The sequence below is a fragment of the Monomorium pharaonis genome, chromosome 2 (genome assembly GCF_013373865.1).
Source record: "Monomorium pharaonis isolate MP-MQ-018 chromosome 2, ASM1337386v2, whole genome shotgun sequence".
In the NCBI taxonomy this organism is placed as follows: domain Eukaryota; kingdom Metazoa; phylum Arthropoda; class Insecta; order Hymenoptera; family Formicidae; genus Monomorium; species Monomorium pharaonis.
In genome coordinates, this window is record NC_050468.1 from 26,431,495 (window position 1) to 26,451,257 (window position 19,763).

Genomic DNA, 19,763 nt, shown 5'->3' on the forward strand with positions numbered 1-19,763 from the left:
GCGCACCTGACAGAAAGGATGACGACGGCGACGACGACGTTGCCAGCGGGGTCAGCCATTCGCGAGTACCTACGGCCTACGGCCTACGGCTTAAAAGTCTCGAGTAGGGACTAGGGATCGCGAATTCGCCACTGATTCCCCCGAGATACTGCGAGATACGTGTCGATACCTTGGTCTCGATACACAGCGACGGTACTCCGCGGATGGCTAGATAGATCGGTATACTCGCTGCGTCTTTACATTCCGATTGATTGTATTCCGATACTTTGAAGATATCGATATTTCCTCCTGAACATTATTTTGATGGTGTCGATACTCGTTCGTGTGCAGAGGTCGTATCGATACTTCAATATATGTGTACAAGGCGCGTACATAGCCCTTCTGTTCCCTGTAATGATTCTGTGTAATATGTTCTTCAGATACCTTTGCGTTTGCAATTTTAAATCAATTTTAAGCTATCTTACTGTCAGATATTCATAGAATATTCTGCAGAACATTATTATCTGAATTATGATCTTTGTTTTATGTCAGATAAATGATAAAGATAGAAAAATATTGCGATAAAAAATTAAACCGCGCTTACATCTTCATATAAGCGCATTCTGAATATGATCCCTTATCTTTATTTGTATATTACGTTGCATTAATCTTAATTATACATAGACATAGCTATATCATTTAACATAATCATAAACAATAATAATATGCATGTGATGTCATTCAAACCTACAACTAATCGAACACTCTCATGGGAGGTACATAACTTTTATAATTCTTGAAAGATGACACAACTAACAATGTATTAGTGTTCAAATCGAGTTAAATTTCAGTATTTATTAATTGTAAATTTTAAGAAATCATTTTTAAAAATTGTGAAATATATTATCTTTTTGAGTCACTGTCTAAGTGTAAAATAAGCAATTAATAACAAACCATTTGTTTATTAAATTTTTATTACACAACAATTTATTTCGTGTTTTCTATTAAGAGATATCTTAAGAAATTAAAAAAAATTTATTTAATGATATCTTAATTTAGAATTTAGTATATGTTGCGAAGGATGATATAATAGTACATGTATGAGACATTCTAAACGAAAGACTTTTAGGACAAAAAGATTAAATCATAAAGTTATAAATTAATGTATACTTTAATACTTAATTACGATATAATCATTTGTAATAACTAATATATATTAGATAAAAATATGTAATATTAAATATATATGCATACATTCGATATTTGCATAATTCTTATTGATCCAAAAATGTCTTGTTAATTTTTTCGCAGACGACAATGGCGCGCCTCTTTCTACTCGAGCTAGGCACTTCCCTGGGGCCGCGGTGCGCGTCACGCATGCGCGAGAAACTTGCCCCTCGTATCTACTCGCTGACACCGAGTGCAGCAGTGCAGTTCGGCTCAGTTCGTAGGCGAGCCAGACGAGCTCCGTTACGTCGGGTGTGAGGTGAGTGAGAGGCGAAGCGGTCGAGGCAGCCTCTTCGTTCACTCTTGTATCTTTCGCGTTGAGGTCCGCGATCGTTTTCATCGTCGTCCTCCCCATCGTCGTCGTCGTTGTTCTGTCACTGTTGTTGTCACCGTGATAATCGAGATCGCAGTGATAGATCGTAGACGTTGCCAAAAGCTCGCAGAGAGAGAGAAAGAGAGAGAGAGAGAGAGACGCCCGTGATCACGAAAAGTGTGAGAGTGCGTGAAATCGGCTAGCGTACAAAAAGGACTTGTACATAGTCACGGTAAGTAGTCACCCGTCAATTTTCCAAATTCTGCTCGTTTGTCCGTCTGCGAATCCGAGACTTATCCGTGATTTTCCTCGCGGTGTCATTTCCGCGGTTCAAAGAGAGAGAGAGAGAGAGAGGCGAGGAAAATGGAGCATTGGGACGTCGACGCGCGCGCGAAAGAGGTTATAGAACCATTGCATCTCCCGCCGTCGTCGTCGTCGGACGATCCGCGACGAGGTTCTCCCGTGCAGATCGTAATTCGCTCCATTGCGACTCGCGCGAGCGCATCCGCTGAGACGAGAATCCGGATCGGAGCGCTCCCCGAGGATCAATCGATCCTGCCCGCGGGTGCCTCGCTGGCCTGACGCGCGCACGAGAGAGGTTATGAAGTCGACGCGGAGGTCTGCCCCGCGACAACCGGACGTGGGCTCGCTTTCACCGTCCGTGGCACCGTGTCGCGCTTCGTGTCGACCTGAAACTCACGCGTCGCTCGGCGCGCGCTCCGGTTTCCTCTCGTTGATGGTCGATTCACTTAATTCCCGGGCGATCGGCGATCCCTTCGTTGGGATCAAACGCAAAATCCCACCCGTGATCCGACGGCGCTCCGACGCGCGAACGGAGATCGCGGAACTCGACTCCGCGGAGAGAGGACAGTGTCCTCCTATGACGGCGTCCCGGGACGCTCGGTTAATCGCCGATCTGTCAACTGGCCGACCGAGCGATAAGACGTGTGTACGTATATATAATGTGTACATACGCGCGTATCCTTATCGCCGCCGCGCTCTCGCTCCGCGCTACTTTCACAATCTCGTCGCGTGCGCGCGATACATGGGGATCGCCTCCGCGGGGAGACCCTGGATTTCGGGGCGTTTTAGGTTATGTCTGACCGCGTCGATTCGATAGCTGGAACGCGGGGAAGTCGGAATCGTGTGCCTGAATTATTTATATTATGTATATTTAAGTGATACAAGTACGTAATATATTTTGTAGATATGGATAATAAATTGCATGAAGTACAACATATATGATGCACATAATGTGAACATTAATTTAGAAAATATGTATGCGTGTGTATTTGTATTATTATATTACGTAAATATGTTTATAAAAAAGATTTGTTTTTCGTTCGTATATTTAGATTTGTACTCAGAATGCGTTTATAAGATATGTTGTTTTTTTTGTCATCTATCCTTGTTTTACATTTCATGAACGCGGTAGTGATGAAGAAAGTGTGCTAACATTTTTATAAGCATTTTAAATGCAGACCATAATATAAATATTAATTTAGTGTTCTCTCTCCTCTCCCACACTCACATATATATACATTTGACACACATACGTATTGTATAATTAATATATTTATGTTAAATATATGAGTGAGAAGCAAAACTTGTTCCTTGCATTGTTTGAAGTATGAATCACAATGGAATCTTTAATATATTTATATTAAATACATGAATAAAAAACAAAATTTGTTTTCGGCATTCTTTGCGATAAATCACAATCTTTCTAACAAGAGATAAATTTCGACAGAGGAATTCTATTTTTGTCTCTCACCGGATATTCAACAAAGATGTAATAATTTCCTGTGCCGATATATATCTTTTGCTGAATAACTCCCAATGTATATGAAGAAGGTGTATGCAAATCAGAGTAATCCGTTCTTTGATTCGTTACACGGAGAGATTAATCTTGCGGAGATTAGTGTCTGAGGAAAAAGGGATTATGTACTTCTCAATCGTCCTTATCGTGGTTGTCCTTGTTCAAAAGCCAAACGAGTTAAGGAAGTAGCGAGATCGTCGAGTAGATATTCATGTTAATGACACTTAATGACCAGATAATCTATTACCAATGAGTTCTCTTAATTTCGAAAGACAATAAGATTGTGTTGCTGTTTCTAATCGAAATTTGACGAATATTTTGAAGACAGTTTCCGAATATAAAGTTTTTAATTATAAAAAATTAAATAAATCCTTTATTTTGAAAATAATATAGTAGATATTATAATCTCTGGAATATTTTATTTGTGATTAAAATGGCCAGTTATAATAAAGAATATTTTTTAAATACATAAGGCTTATAAGTATTAAATCAATTGGAAGGAGTTTGATGTTTAAGAATTTAAGAATAATGTATTTCAAAAAGTTTGTAATATCCTAGAATAATTGAAGAATCTCTGATTTTTTAATATATTTAAAGTTAATCTCTTTTTTTTGGTAAGAGAAATTTTCATTGTGTGTAATTATTTTTAAAAAGTCTTTTTAAAATTAATATTTAAGATCTGAATATATCTCTGTGTTAATCTTAAAATAAAACGTCAAATAAAGATGTGAGAAGTAACTTCTCAAAATTATTCTTTGAAACTTCGCGTCTTTGAAATATTCTTCACTTAATACAAATGAAAAATATTTTATTATTATTTAATTATTCTCAATTATTACTCAACTTTCAAAGATTAATAATACTCTAACAACTTGATGAAAAAAAGAAATAAATTTGTTGAGATAAATTATTAAAATTTTTTTTCTTGTGATAAATGTAAACACTTGGAGACGAGAACATGTAAATATAATATGTTTCTGATATATATTTCTGATTTATGTGACTTTTTAGATATCAATGTTAGCATTTTAGTATTTCAGTTTTTATTGTTTTTCATAAACGTATATCGTAAATTTATTAAAAGATCTGCTCGTTCGTCATAAATTTTAAGCTGTGATGAGCTCTGTTGAAACGCTGCTCGACGCGTTAAAAGCATTAAATTTTCTTGCTGCGTCAAGCGGCTTTCAAACATTTTTATTGCTATCCTCTGGTCTTCATAATTCTTTCGCGTCGTTCCCCCTTCTTCGGCTTAAATTCTCGTCTCATTGAACTACCGTGCTTTTTTAACCGACGTAGGTTGATGCGTAGACTGATGGTTCAGTCTATGCATCATCTATTGATGCGTCACTTAATTCGCAACCCGAAACTCGATTCCAGGAAGGAACGCGCTTCGTTCACATTTGCGAGTACAATTAGCATTTTCGGAACATCCGTTCCTCTAATTGGTCGTCTAGTTTGCATTTCTCTCTCACGAGCCGTATCTTCCCATACGATTCTGCGACAAATTCTATCACTATTTTCAGTTTGTTTTAAATCACTATAACACAAATGACAGAAAATGTTATTTGCTTAGTAACGTAAAATAAATAAAGTAGAGTTGCGGCGTTTCTTTCACGATTATCCATTAACTAGAAATGTGTATTTAATGTGTTAATACAGTAGAAAGTAATTTAATTTTTTCTTTTCTTCTCTCTTAACAATCTCGATTTATTTGAAGGAAACGTTTATATAATATATTTAATTCTTTATTAATGACTCGCGATTAGAAAGAACGCGATATGCGCATTATTTAAAAATTTATATTAGCAATACGAAACATACACAAAATATTGATAAACTTAGAATGTTATCTTGACGTCTTCCGCAAACTTGAAAGATAACAATTCGGACGATATCTGCTTCCGTCATGTACCTGTAGATAATATTTATTTTTGTCCACTTGATTTTTGATAATCGTATAATTGTATGATCAATTTTGCTTTCTTTAAAGCCATTATTTTTATTATTTAATTTATTATTTTATTTAATAAATATATATTTGCAATTGGAGAAAATGTTACTGTAATACAATATTGAATTTTGCCTTCTAAATAGCGTAAACATTCGGAACCATACCATGCATTATTAAAATATTAAAGGGTAAGCGTACATGTTATGCATTTGCTTGTACGAATGCATTTTCTGGTATATTAATTTTGTATACTACGCTCGTTTTTTTCGAACGTTATGTTGGACGGCTGCAACAAATTTCAATACATCAGTCGTTTATGAATAAACAGGCCAAATGGCTATTAATTAATTCAAACAATATCTTATATTGAATCTACATGTTTGAATAGAAATGTAAATATATAATTCTAAAAAAATAGGAATTGTTTTTTGTTGCACGATGTTGTTTCTCGTCATTGTTTATTGTTATTAATTTACTATTTCATTTTATTGTTATTATTTTACCAATTTATATATGCATGACACACGCACGCAACACTTTGAACGTTTTTCAATTCTGATAAAGAAAATTTCAATTATAATATTATGTGGAATACTGTAGAGAGGACACGTGTAATTTATTGATCCGAATAGCGGATAAGGATTAATTGCGCTTCGCAAATTCACTGCATTTTTAATGAATTTTATGCGCATTTTGTGCCCGTGTCGTTTGTTCCTTTTTGTGCGAGCGACAAGTGAGCCGCGCCGAACATTTTCTTTTCCGTCAAAGTAAACCGGTTAGGTACCCTCCCCCCCCCTCCTTTTCCCCTCTGTCGTTACGCGTAAATAAAACGCCGAATTCTGCTTGCAGTTCCAGACGACGAGGATGACGAGCGAGCGCGCCAGCTGCATTTCTTCCTCTTGAGCCTCGTCGCGACGTCGACGAACGTGGGAACGAGGAGCGGTGTCGATGAAGCATCCGCGGGATCATCGCGAAAAAGCCGCGTCGCTCCTGAGACACGTTGTTCCTCTTCTGAGGGAGAATTCCCGGTGGCGGAAATCGCGCGACATAATCCTTCTATCCCCCGTTCTGTGGTGCATCCGTGGCGAGCACCCGCGGCGCATGGGAAGCGCAATCTCGAGAAACTGAACAACTCGGAGCGGATTTCATTATCTCTTTCGGTTTATATTTTTCGTAATTGAACGTCGGGAATGACTTTCTCGCGCGTGCGCGCGCGCGCGGAACGTCGTCCAGTGAGACCGATGGTGCGTGAAGCCGCGAAGTGACAGCTGAACAGAGAGAGAGAGAGAGAGAGAGAGAGAGAGAGAAAGAGAGGGGGCGAGAGAGAGAGAAAGAGAGAGAGAGAGAGAGAGACGTGGACGACCGGTTTCAGGAAGAATCACGGAATCGGCCGGGTATGCATCGATCGGCCGGGCTCACCCGCGTACGTTGAATCGAAGTCAAGGACGTAGGTAGTGTCGCCGCAGGAGAGGTCTGCGAGAGGTGGGCGGACTCGAGGAGTCCCCTCCCCCTCCCCCGCTTGCCGCCAGGACTTGCCCGAGGACTCGCGCGTGATTACACGCAACAGAATTCAAAGTGCGGTGTCCCGGCCTCAGTGAGATGGCCTTCATGATGAAGAAGAAAAAGTACAAATTCTCGGTGGAGGTCCACCTGGAGGAGCTCACGGCGGTGCCATTCGTCAATGCCGTGCTTTTCGCCAAGCTGAGGCTCCTGGACGGCGGTTCCTTCGTCGATCATTCCACCAGGTGAGTGTGCATTTCGAAGATATTGCAATGTGGCTGTCTAGCTAGGAGTTAGAATTGAGTTGAAGCAGCGGGATGCTGTTTTACGAATTTAATTAATTATTATACTTGAAAATTGTACTTTTGTAATATTATGACTGCGACATGTTACAAAAGAAATTTGTAATAATTGAGTGGGAGATTTCATTAAAGCGCGTTAAGATGGTTGGAACTTACAATGTTGTGATTAATAATAAAATTAATAAATTGATTTTATTATTAAAACATGATTTTGTATCACTTTTTGTTTTATGTAGAGGTTATACGAAAAGAGCTCGAATTCGAACCGTTTTCGAATCTGAAACGTTCAAATAATTCAAGATCTTTTGAATAATCAATGATCTGATTTCAAATCAACCTGTTGATTTTGATTATTTTATTTGTATCTCTCGCGCTAATCTTGTATTAGCGTGTAGTAATTTTTGTGACTATTTATCGATTTCCAAAATTTTTCTATAATTTCTATACTTGTAAATTATTCAGAAATTTGTGTACATGATAAATAATCGTTTTTAACATTTTTATAAATTTTTATTATGATTTTATAGAATTTAGGATATTTGAAAAAATATTATATTTTTCTAATGAAATACATTAAAGTATTTTTATAGTAATATTATATGTATATTAATTTGTATGATATATACAATATTTATATATCAGTATAATATATTTTTACTCTTATTGTCTGAATAAATTTTACTTAGGATAAATAAATTTTTACTTATTACATTTTTTTATCGTAATTTTATATTTTAAAATTCTTACAATTAATTTTCTCGTCTGTTAAAAACTATTGTTGAACTTTATTACGTTTAAATTAGCATGTAATGTAAATCCGGAAAAATTCGATTCGTACTCAAATTAAAGATTCAATTCGATTCGATTTCTGCATGATTCGCATATCTTTAGTTTTATAAGATACGTACTATATTGTATAAACTGGGAACATATACATTTAGATTACGGACGCTCACAGCGCTTTAAGCATTATTTCATATTCTTATTATTTATTAGATATTAAACAGAGACAAATGATGCTTACGCTGTGAGCGCTCACGCTTAATGTATATCCATTTAATGTATTTCAACTTGTTATCGGGCATTATACGATTTCATTAACTTTCTGATTTTTAAAATTAATATTGTTTTTACTCAAGTAGTGAGAAACATGTACAAAATTTGTTTGCGATAGTATTCGAAAACGTGAAGTAATTATTCTAAACACTCAAAGAACATTCAGACTCTATTAGTTTAGAACACGTATATAATTTTGATGTAATTTCATAATGCATGTGGGCTAATTTGGCACACATACACAGCACACACGTAAAGTACGAGTTGTTCAATATCTCACGGAATAACGTGCAAATTTTAATACATTTAGATATTGAATATATAAATGCAAAATAATTTAATAACGTGCTGCTTGTATTGCAACATATTGCGAATTTGGGGCATTATTAATTTATGGTAATTAATTACGACGCGCGCGATGTTTATTATTAAACATTTAATTATTTATATCAACGAATGTTAATCTTACCAAACTTGGTTTCCTGTTTGCAATATTGCGGCAAACAGCGTTGACAATGTCGTGAAAAACTGTTACGACAATTATCAAGATTTATATTGCTGTCCATAGAACTCGAGACTTTCCAGAAATAGATCTCCTCGACGGAAATAAAGACTTCAACTATGCCCGGCGCGGTGAACTTTGCATTTTTGCACTATATAATAATGTACGTCACGTTTCTATGCACTCGGGAATGCAGTTCTCGGTACCTGCTTATTTAACCTGCTTGTTATCCGGCGTAAATATGAATTATATGAGTTCCGTTAACTCTTTTTCGATATTTAATATCATTTAGTTTACTCGAATAGTAAGAAACGTGTAAACAGTTTTTGTCCCGTGACATTAGCGTCCGAAAACGCAACATTCCGAGAGCTTCTTAGCTTAAAACACGTATATAATTAATAACATTAATATTAATTTGATATAATGTGGAAACATATCTGTGGATTATTTTACAAAACTAAAATTTCCAAATCTTTGTATATTTTTTGAAATTTATATTTCCATATCTTTGTCTAGTTATTTTGAAATGATAGGAGCACGTGTAATTAGCTTCTTTTTTAGTCTTGGATGTTTTTATGCTTTATTTCGTCTTCAAAGGCTTGCTCATCATATCTCGGCGATCGAGAGAAAAGCGCGAGTACGCGAACTGAAAATTTTATTCTCGGCGATGACGCGGAAGCGCGCACGTTAGGATTCTCTTATTATGGCGAGACGCCGCAAGACGCCAGTATGGAATTTGCGAGCGTATAATAGCCCGCCATAGTCGAGACCTATATTTAGCGTGGCGCACAGTTTGCTTTTTCTGATGAACCATTAAAACTTCGTTGAACCAAGCCGGAAGCTCGTTCGGCTGTAGACAGTCTCCAACTCGAAGACCGTGTTCAAGTTTTAGGGCGCTTCTTAGCACGATCTTCTGTGTGAAGCTAGAGATGGCATGTGCTGCTATAGTGAAACAGATATACATATAGTTATGCGAAACGCGCGTATTTATGATAAACATTTGCACTATTTGAATTTTCGCGAATAAATATATTCCGGAGGGTTATTGACTCTCGTGAATGCGATTAAAAATAGGACGTATTTTAATAAGTATTATTTAATTAAACTTACCAAATTAAAAACTGTAAATATTAAATATGCTGAACTGTTGACAGTACAGTGTACAATTAAAATGGCAAACTTTATAAAATAATTGGAAACAATTTTAAAAAATAATGCAATTTTTATATTAAGTCTTAATTTTTATTATAAATGATTGTATTAACCATTACTTAGTAATCATGATAGCGATCTCAAATAATATATTAATTCGACAAACGTCGAGATACAACGTAAATGTTTCCTCGTGAGGGGATTTATGTATATAGGCAGTGTTGTAATTGTACATGACAATGCAGTGAAGTTATACGTAAATCTGGTACACTCGGATTTGTCAAAATAGCTGAACAGTCGTACGTTAGATAAATAGCCAGACGTAGCCTAAATGATTTGCAGAACATTCGAGATCGTTAATTTTACAATTTATACGTTTGCAATAACATTCTATATAAAACGCCTGAGACGCCAGCATGTCTCGCGTGATTGTTCGTTGTGTCGCTACTTTAACTACTTTCTGCTATTATTTTTGTTTCTTGCTACCTGCTTATTAAACGCATGAACGTGTCAAGATTTCTCAGAACAATGCGTTCGCTCTTGTATAAGCGCAGCTGATCTCTCTTTCTCTATTATTAATTGCCGCGAACGCTTTCGGAGCTTAAAGCACCAGTCGAGTTGATTGCGATCCAATCCACTTGAAATCGATGGTACACATCCGAGAGGGATATATCGTGCGGTAGTATAAAATCCTATGTCCTAAATAGGATCGGTTTTTGTGTACTACGGCACGGTTCATCTCGTAGAAAGAAGCGCGGGAAATTTAGAGCACCGAGCGTGCCATACGATTAAAACTTTCCGAGTTAAATTTCGTGAATATATACACACACACACACACAGCGTTTTTGATCTAAAGGGTGCACATGCCTTCCAATTTTAACTATTCGTTTTTAACTTTCCCCTCAAAGTGTGAAATTAATGAGTTTCACAATGACGATTTGCATGTTCCTGCTTTTTCGCGGAACAACACGACGTCGAATACAGTAAATCGAAGACTGCGAAGTTGCAAAGAGAGCTCGCGCTGTTTAACAAAACGAGTCATTGTCTCGCTTATAGCGAGAGAACCAACACCACGATGTTTGTATCCCGTGCATTATGCGCGGTGTCGTATGCTTTCTTCTCTTTCTCTCTCTCTCTCTCTCTCTTTCTGTAAGTAGAATAATGTTTTTATCTGTGTAGTGCAAGTGCGTGCGGCATAAATTCCACCATCATTTGTATAAGCGTTTCTGCTTAACGACGCATTTTCACCGCATGAAGAATAATGGTGAAACGTGAAGTATATTTTTTTCTTAGAAGTAGGATATTCTGAAGTGTTATTTTCTAGCGTGTTATTTTTTCAAATTTCGAAACGATAGTCTTTTAGATTAGAAAGTAAAAATAAATGCATAAAAATTATAGAGGAAAAGGTGATCCCTACTTACTTAATCAACTAATTTTGAATAATTATTTTGGTATGAAAATTTTGAAAAAAAGCCTTGTTAAGGCCTGTTGAGAGATCAACTTAGGCGCCTACTAACCAAAATTTATTGTTAAACTTTTGTATAACTCGAAATGTGTAGATCCGAATAAAATATTAAATATTAAAATGTAAAAATAACCCTATAAGTATAGTGCCTACAAAAGCCATAGTACTACTTCGTATTATATACATATATGTATATATTGTAGAGAGATGAGTGCGTGTCGTGTATTTTTCGCTGAAATATTATTTCATCACTTTCGAATTTATTTCTTTCATTCTCGAATATATTTGTTTTATTTCTTTGCCGTGTGATAAATTTTTTCCATCCGTATAGCAAAATAACGTAGTCGATAAAACCAGTCGCGCAAAAATGATCCGACTCTATGACGTGTACTGGTCGCATCCGCGTGAAACCGCTTTTAAAAACCGCTGCTTTTATTTCGGATATCGGCATGTGTTTGTCGAGACACGAGGATATTATTGCACCTGCATCAGAATAGAGCTTGAAAGGCGCTAAACTTTGTTAGTATTGACTTAAAAAAAAAAAAAGAGTTTTATGTATTATAATAGCGTCGTGTTCATTAATTGTGTAGTCGCTTTCTGTTTCGTCTAAATATATATAGTCTTTCTTGAATTCCCCTTTCTAAATTCTTCTCCACGTCAATTAAGTCGCTAACGAACTGCGATCCCTTATCCCAGCCACGAAGTGAAAGAAACGTTAACACGTTGTGTTAAATCCAATTAGAGTCATTCGTTATCACACTATACAATATGTATATATGTGTTTGCAAATATTTGCAGCATATGGATATACTTATTGGATTTTAAAAAAATTATCTATTTAATTGTATGTATAATAAGTCACTTTATTTATGTGTTTGAAGAATAATGTTTAATTAACGGAAGATATTAAAATAAATAGAAAAGAATAATATTTTAATTGTAAATATCGTTTTATTTTAATATATATATATATAAATTGCTGCTTTTGTGAGAAAAGCAAAAACTGTATATGTATCAGAATAATTATTTATAATATGAAATCTTATACATACATAAAAGATTTTGACCCATATTCTCGACTCATTTTTATCGATAAAAATGCTTTTGAATACATGATTATGATTACATATGATTAAAAGTGCTTTTATCGATAAAAGTGAGTCGAGAATATGGGCCTTTATGTATAATTTTTAAAAATTATATATATTTTTTACGAAAGTTTATTTGATCCTGCAAATATTTATGCCATTGATTCAAACATTTATTCCGGTTAAACGATTGATTATATAGTTATTTGTGCATCATTAATTCCCATTGGTATTTCTGATGCGTTTAGAAAACTTTAATTCAGTTTAATCCTCTCGTACAACTTTCTGAATGATTTCTTTTGGATGATTGCTCGTGCAATTTAAAAGTTTTCCTTGTCCCGACAATGGTATCGCAGCACTTTTACAGAAATAATTCAAAATTAGAAGACACATGCTGAGGATTTACAGCACTTGGGAGCTTTCTCTGGTTATTTTCAGGTTTCCCCACTTATCTTCCATTGTAAAAGTAATTCAGATGAAGAATTCAGATGAAGAAAAAAACTACTATTTGCGACGTATATAGACTTTTTGTTAAGGAAAAGAAAATACGGTACACAAAGATGCGATAAAAAAGATATTTTTATTGCCTTTATATTTTTATATAATTCTACGTAGAACGATAAAATGAAGTTTTTACGGAAAAGCATAGTTAAAAAAGACCGTGAAATAAGGTCATAACAAGGCTTCTCTGATAATCTACATATATCAATCCATTATTATATCTATCGATTAGCTGTAATAAGTATAATGTCAGTGTACGGCGCATATAAGATAAATGCATTGTCTCTATGCATTCCTCAAGGGAAAAGGAGTTATCAGTTAATGTGAACTGTTTCTTTCAACCTCGAAGTATGCACTTCAAAAATACATAACAGGAATATAAAGTTTGATTAATTGCTCGAGTACGCAAATGATTATTTAGATAGCGTCTTTTAAGGGTCACTCGTTATCGTGAAAAACGATTTTTTGACGAGTTATGTTAATCACGCGCGTATTACCGCATCAGCCGTGACTTAATAATTGAATTATTAAAACATCATTCGGAACGCTTATTTAGTTGCTAATTAATTACACGATGCACTTCACTGCGTTTTCAGTCATAATAAAGAATTACATAGTATGATATCGCATTGACCCACATTTCCGCCGCGCATTTAACACGCTGCGTACGACTGTGACGAGTCTTAGGTGTCTCACAGTTGTCAACACTCTATTCAGCTACGGAGAAACCATAATTTTAGAATTAATTTTTCTGACTGTATGCAATCAAAATTACAGCACGGAGACCATTCATTTAATTAAGCCGCACGCATGCTCAACAAGAAATATTATTCTATTACCTCGCGGTGGTTCGAGAAGATTTTAACTTCAATTAATAATATTTTAATTTATACTTTAGCCATTGAAATATTTAAGATTGACAATTAAAAAGTTTTGATGAGAGACATCGTCAAATCAGGTTTAATGAACAATCGACCGTGAACTTTTTAAAAAGAACGAATGAAAGGAATAAAATTTACGAGATAGTTTGTACATGCAGAAGCAAATTAAATATAAATTTTCAGAGGTTGATAGACACAGAGTTGGCACGGGATGCGGTCGGAATATATGTGCTATTTTTGCCTGTATTTCTTGAAAATCTGAGTCATTACGAAAATAATGATGATTTTATTAGTTCATCTAAAATTAAGATATATACCACATGAAAAGATTTTAACATAGAATGCGTTTGGAACGGCTGTTCTAAGAGTGCCCGTTTAAAACTGCATTACAAATGAAAGAAACGATGTCCATAATAGAACAAACGTTAAAGGAGTTAATACACGTCATTTACTAATTAGAACACTTAATAAATAACATCAGTGTTAGATAAAGTAAACTGTAAGTTTCATGACGAGGGGAATAATAGCCTCGGCTCGGCGAAACCGGCAGCAATTAATTGACATTTGAAATCAAAACGACAAGTGGTGAGAGAAACGGGGACAAAGGTGGGGTCGATGCTGCGATGGAACTCTTATATGTAAGATAGCTGCGTAATGAGAGCATTCGCGTGTTAATACAGAGTTAGAGTAATTCATTGCTCATTCAGTGCCTTTGTGTCGTACGTTTTGCTGCTCGCGCTTAGAACGGAAAACTGAATTCAACGAGAATTTATCGGCGAGAAATCCTAATCTCTTCCGCCTTTTTCAACTCGCCACCTACGCGAAAATCTATTTGGTTTGCCAAACCAGTGACTTATACATCGCGAGAGAAAGCAATCAACTCACAAAATTTTACGGTTTTGCATAGTTTATTCATGCATTTTGCTGTCGCAGAAGGGAAGTAGTTTCACATTCTGGTGCAAGAACTTTCCTCGATTTAAATTTCTTTAGAACACAAAGAAATGGCTGAGAGAAAACACGCAAATGATAAATAATTTCAAAAGTACTAAAATATTGCTCGCGTAATAGTTGCTGTAATCGCTTGGATTTATTCCTTCGCACTCGTAAAACAAAATGGTACCGATAAGCAGAATAATGCATAGTAAATCTGTCCGATAAAGTAACATGTTCGAAAGTTATACAAAAACGATATTTCTCCATACATTTGACAGTAGGTTTTTACTTTAAGTTTTTACTTCGCGGAATAGAAGTTTAATCTGAATTACATCTGTGTAAGATAAGTGGCGTTGAATTGCACCTTAGGCGACAGAATGGTAGACCGAGCTTTATAATCGGATCGAGATAAGCGTTTCAAGTTAGTAGTAACTGCTTTGCCCGTCGTGCTTAACTTCCGTCAGCTGCGCCACTTTGAACCATGACCTTACGCGAAATCGTGTGTCTCCCAGACCCCCTGTTCGCCGGCTAGTCTCGGAATGAAAATCCCACGCGACGATGCGGCGAATCTCCAAATTTATAGTCGACGAGAAATCGATAACGGCGAAACGCAGACAATAGAGAGAAAGAGCAGCTACGGGGAATTATTAGGCGTGTTAGAGAAAAAAATTTCCCCCAGCGTTCTCGTGCCAAATAGTAATAAGGGGAAAAAGGGACACAATTTGGAAACTTGTACTACTTACTCAAGGACGTTCGTAGAGAGAGATCTCTGAATATTTCTTTTATTTCTTCGCGTGGATCTCGAGATGGTTGGCTGAAATAATTTTTTTTCTCTTTTTTTTACCTTTCTCTCGTCTAATTACTTTCCTTAGAAGTTGAAATTGAATCAAATTTCTATACATATATTATAATGAGAAGGAAATATTTTTATAAAAGTTATCTCAAGAAAAAAGGTTGTTTTTTTGTGCTTACATTCGTGATTATCTTTCTTCACGAAATGGATATGCATAAAGTGAAAACATAAGGTAGAAAATTAAATTAGAATCTCTATATAATGGCAAAAGGCCTTCCTTTTTGAAACTTACTTATAATCGCGGGCTAAAGGGAGAGATTAGACCTACATATCCAAAGGTGAGAATCGCTTCTCCCGCGATTTTATATTTTGGCCGTGACCGAAATATAAAAATTGGCTTGGGCTTTTTTTACGATCGCGTCGCAGCCGGGAGCGGAAAGGGGGGAGGGGGGAGAGGAGGGTTCGATTCTCGTGGACCATTTACTTGGGAGAGCCGCGAGGAGATTTACGAGTGAGGCACGGACAGGCAGGGAAAAAGGAGGGAGAAAATTAGGAGGAGGCTGGCATGCGACGATAATGGACAATGTCCTGTCGCGTTGTCCCTGCGTGGAAGTGACCGGCCGGCCGTGCTCGAGGACCTGACACCACTTCATACGTGATGATGAGGAAACGCCCGATTACAACGCTGCTCCGGCAGCCTCCGCGGCGAGCGTTACATTAATATTTCTGCGTGTACCAACGCGGATGATTATGTTGATGCACGCGCGGAGATAGACGGGATATATATCGTGTTCCCGTGGGCATATTTGCCGAAGGGATGGGAATTGAAAGGGTCACATAAAGGGATCGACCGTGCCGCCGTCTCGTGTCTGACACGTTGTAACACGTATCAATTGATCCGTTTATAACGTGTCACCGACACCTGTAATCGTTCCGATATCGTTTATCTCGACAGACAAACATTACATCACAACCCGATGATTATATCATATAATTTATTTCTTTTGATTTTATTTTTACTGTGCGTAATTAAAGAAATAATTTTCTTTTGCGCATTTCAAATTGTTTTGCAACGCGACAATGATGGTATATAAAAATTAGCTTTAGTTTAGTAGTGTTTGCTGTATGTTTTACAATTTATTATTTATAGTATGAGAACAATAAATCTTTTGTAAAAAAATATGAGTTTGTAGGGCTTTTGTGTGAACTTTCTAAATAACTTTTTTTTTATGCCGTTCTAAACAAAATTTCCGCAGAATTTTATTATTTTCTATGTTATCGCGAGTTGGCAGAATCCGCAGACGTGATACATATTTATACCGATATTCAATGTACATGCATTAAAGATAGATGAAATAGTTGTAACATAGTTCGTCCTATAATCCATTACACGTTTATAATTGCCTGCAGTTATGTGGTGCGAGAATATTTAATAACAATTACAGTTTGCATTCGATATGCCACTAGATCGTTTCGAGAGTAAATGCAAATTGACGCTTCCGTGTTTCGAATTTAGTTGCTTTAAATAATGGATATTTGAGAGTCGACGCGTAATCGAAGGATTTCCAAGAATTACGTAAAAAACCCAAATTCTTAGATGATGCTTTAACAAGAAACGTGATGTAGGTTATACGCAGTAATATCTATTAGGTCATTTTCCCTCGCGCGGTTTTTTTAAATGTATAATTTAATAATTAAAATTGAAACATTCTAGAAAAATACTTTTGTCGACGTTGTTAGTCGGATTGCACTAATTTAGCGCGTTTTTTCTAACACGATATTCTTTTTCCTCTAGAGGTATGTAATTTAACAATTATGTCCTCTCGAGCATACCTTCAATTATGTAATATCGGCCGTACCCATTTACACGGCACGGTGCTGCGGCGGGATCGATTGTTATGCGGGCTACCGATACGCAACCAAGAAAAAGCGAAAGTACCGTCGGTTATCGTTTCGAATTATCAATTGTGTATTCTGCGGATTAACGGATATGGCGTATAAGATAAACGGACATATGAAATTATCAGATGGAGCTGCGCCTCGTTTTAAGGACGATCTCTTGGCTCCTCAATTATCCCCAGTGTGCACAATGTGCGCGTGAGCCGTAATGCATCGCGCTGTATTAGCTACGGGAAATTGCGAGATTATATCACGCACGTATTCTGGCTTATAACTCTCGGCGACATCGATTCAATTATCATTATCGCGCACGGTGTTGATGATGCTTAACGTTTAAAATTATTGAGGAGGAGGAGGAGAAGGTAGGCAAGGAAGATTACTTATCGCTCGAATTACGACGGTGAAATTTAAAAAATAATTAACTGGAGAGAAAAGTGCAGGGGCACTTCTTGCAGCTCGAGCGAGAATGGAAAATTACTAGTGCAAACTGTTCTCGACTATATAGGAGGAACGAGCGATTGGGTTCGGAAAAACAACTGTGTGATTATTTCATTTGCATAATTTCAATCTTTCCGCGAGGAAAACGGCTTTTTATTTCGCACGGCGATGACGTGCGTCTGTCGATACTATATTTAGGATCTTAGAGATCACTCAATTCCGTACAAATTCTCGATTTCCTTGATTTGTGTGCCCCGATCGCGCGCACGACCTCGCGAAATGAGTGTTTTCCGCGTCCTCTCCTCAAATCCACTCGCGGTGGCTTTCGCCTGCGCAAACTGGCAAGTAGTAACGGTAATTCATAAGTGGGCCGGCCGCCTCTTATCCTCCATGAGCAGGGCCACCACTCCATTCTGCGTTCTCGTCGCGGTCACTTGATCGTAATAATCGTAATGCCCGATGCTGCACCGTGTGTCGCCATTCACACGCGTATCTATCGTCGCCACCATCGGGTATAGTCACGCGCTCTGAAACGGGAACCTTTTCCTCGAACGTCCTTGCTTTCGGAACGTTTGCCGAAAAAGTCTTCCGCGATCGCATTTCTTCCTTATAGAACGCGCTATCTCTTGTCCGCGATAAATGGAAAGCTCATTATCCTTCACGGTGGAACGCTCGTGCAGAATGCTGATAACTTTGACGGGTACTTTTTACCTGCTCGCGGGGAATAAGTTCTCGCTGTTTACCTCTGTGAATTTGATTTACCAGGTTTTTAGAGAAGTTGCCGTGAGGATTTCCTGAAGAATAATCTTCGAAGTTTTTGCTTCTCACAGAGACGAAGTCGTCACTCATAATTTCTCATCTATTTATTTTATTGATTAAGGATAAATGAAATAAATGTAAAAAGAAGAGAGCTAACACGACAAAGTCTAATTCATGATTTATTGAAACTACGAGACGACGTTTTAATTGCAGTCTCTTTAATTACGTTAATTAATTTGAATTAAAATACGACGGTAAATTGTCTACCATGCCGAAGAACTGTGGACAAGTTGAATTAATGACGGAGGCGCACGTACGTAGCGAAAATGCTTTTCACTAAAAAAGCAAGGTTGCAAGTGTGTACTTGAAGTTTTACTTCGCGCTGGGATCAGGTGAAGATCGAAGAGAAGAACACGTACGGCCCATTGATGGATTGACGTTCGGAGAGATGGTGATCACGTTCGATTTCTCCCGTTTTCACCAGGTCGTTTTTCGCCGTCGGATCTTCGAATTAAATCCGACAGAAAACTCCGGAACACGTTTACGCATCCGACGATCGATACGGGCATTTCTGAAAGTATTCAAATGTTCAAAAATCCCGTATTAGCGAGAACATAAAACATGAGATTCGCACAACGGTACAAAAATTATCTGATAATCGTACCGATTTGCCCTGTCACTTTCCTTGCAATAATAATAACATAGGATTATAGTTAAATTATTATAGTCAAATAACAGTCCATAAACGATCGAGTTACGTCTGTGTAATATAGTTTTATGGCAGTTTTACAGCTTAGACAGTTTTAGAGTTTCTGGTACTTTCCAACACACTTACGGTATACTTTTATCGTAGCTGAAGTTCAATAATTTCAATAGTCTTTTTCTTTGTATTTACTTCACGGAACATTTTTGGAGTTTTAGATACTACCACAATATGCTTCCCTTGAAGAGAAGTTTGATAGTTGGGGCTTTAGGTATTTGTACATCCCGCTTCATTTTGTGTCCGTGCCAAATAAATACATTAATATATGTAAAAAAACGAATTAAAAAATGAAAAAATTAACGAATTATACGTTTTGTTATTAACTTCAACTGGCAATATCTCTATTAAGTTAGTTAACCCCTCACTGACAATATTTGTTACAGTTTTAGAGTTTGTAGGCCACACTCGTTCATCGGAATCATGAAAAAAATAATATGTTTTC

At 36.7% G+C, this 19,763-nt stretch overlaps 1 protein-coding gene across 3 annotated transcripts in view; it reads left to right on the forward strand.

The window, feature by feature from the left end:
• Window positions 1–1,384: 1,384 nt before the first annotated feature.
• The window catches only part of LOC105835612 (protein FAM102B), a 70,465-nt gene continuing 52,086 nt past the window's right edge, over window positions 1,385–19,763 (forward strand). For 2 of the 3 annotated variants that reach the window (XM_012679062.3, XM_012679063.3), the window contains exons 1-2: window positions 1,385–1,751; window positions 6,139–7,034. In XM_012679062.3, the coding sequence (XP_012534516.1) occupies window positions 6,889–7,034 (146 nt within the window). In that variant the 5' untranslated portion in view covers window positions 1,385–1,751; window positions 6,139–6,888. The remainder of the gene's footprint in view (window positions 1,752–6,138; window positions 7,035–19,763) is intronic. The other variant, XM_012679064.3, reaches the window with a different exon arrangement.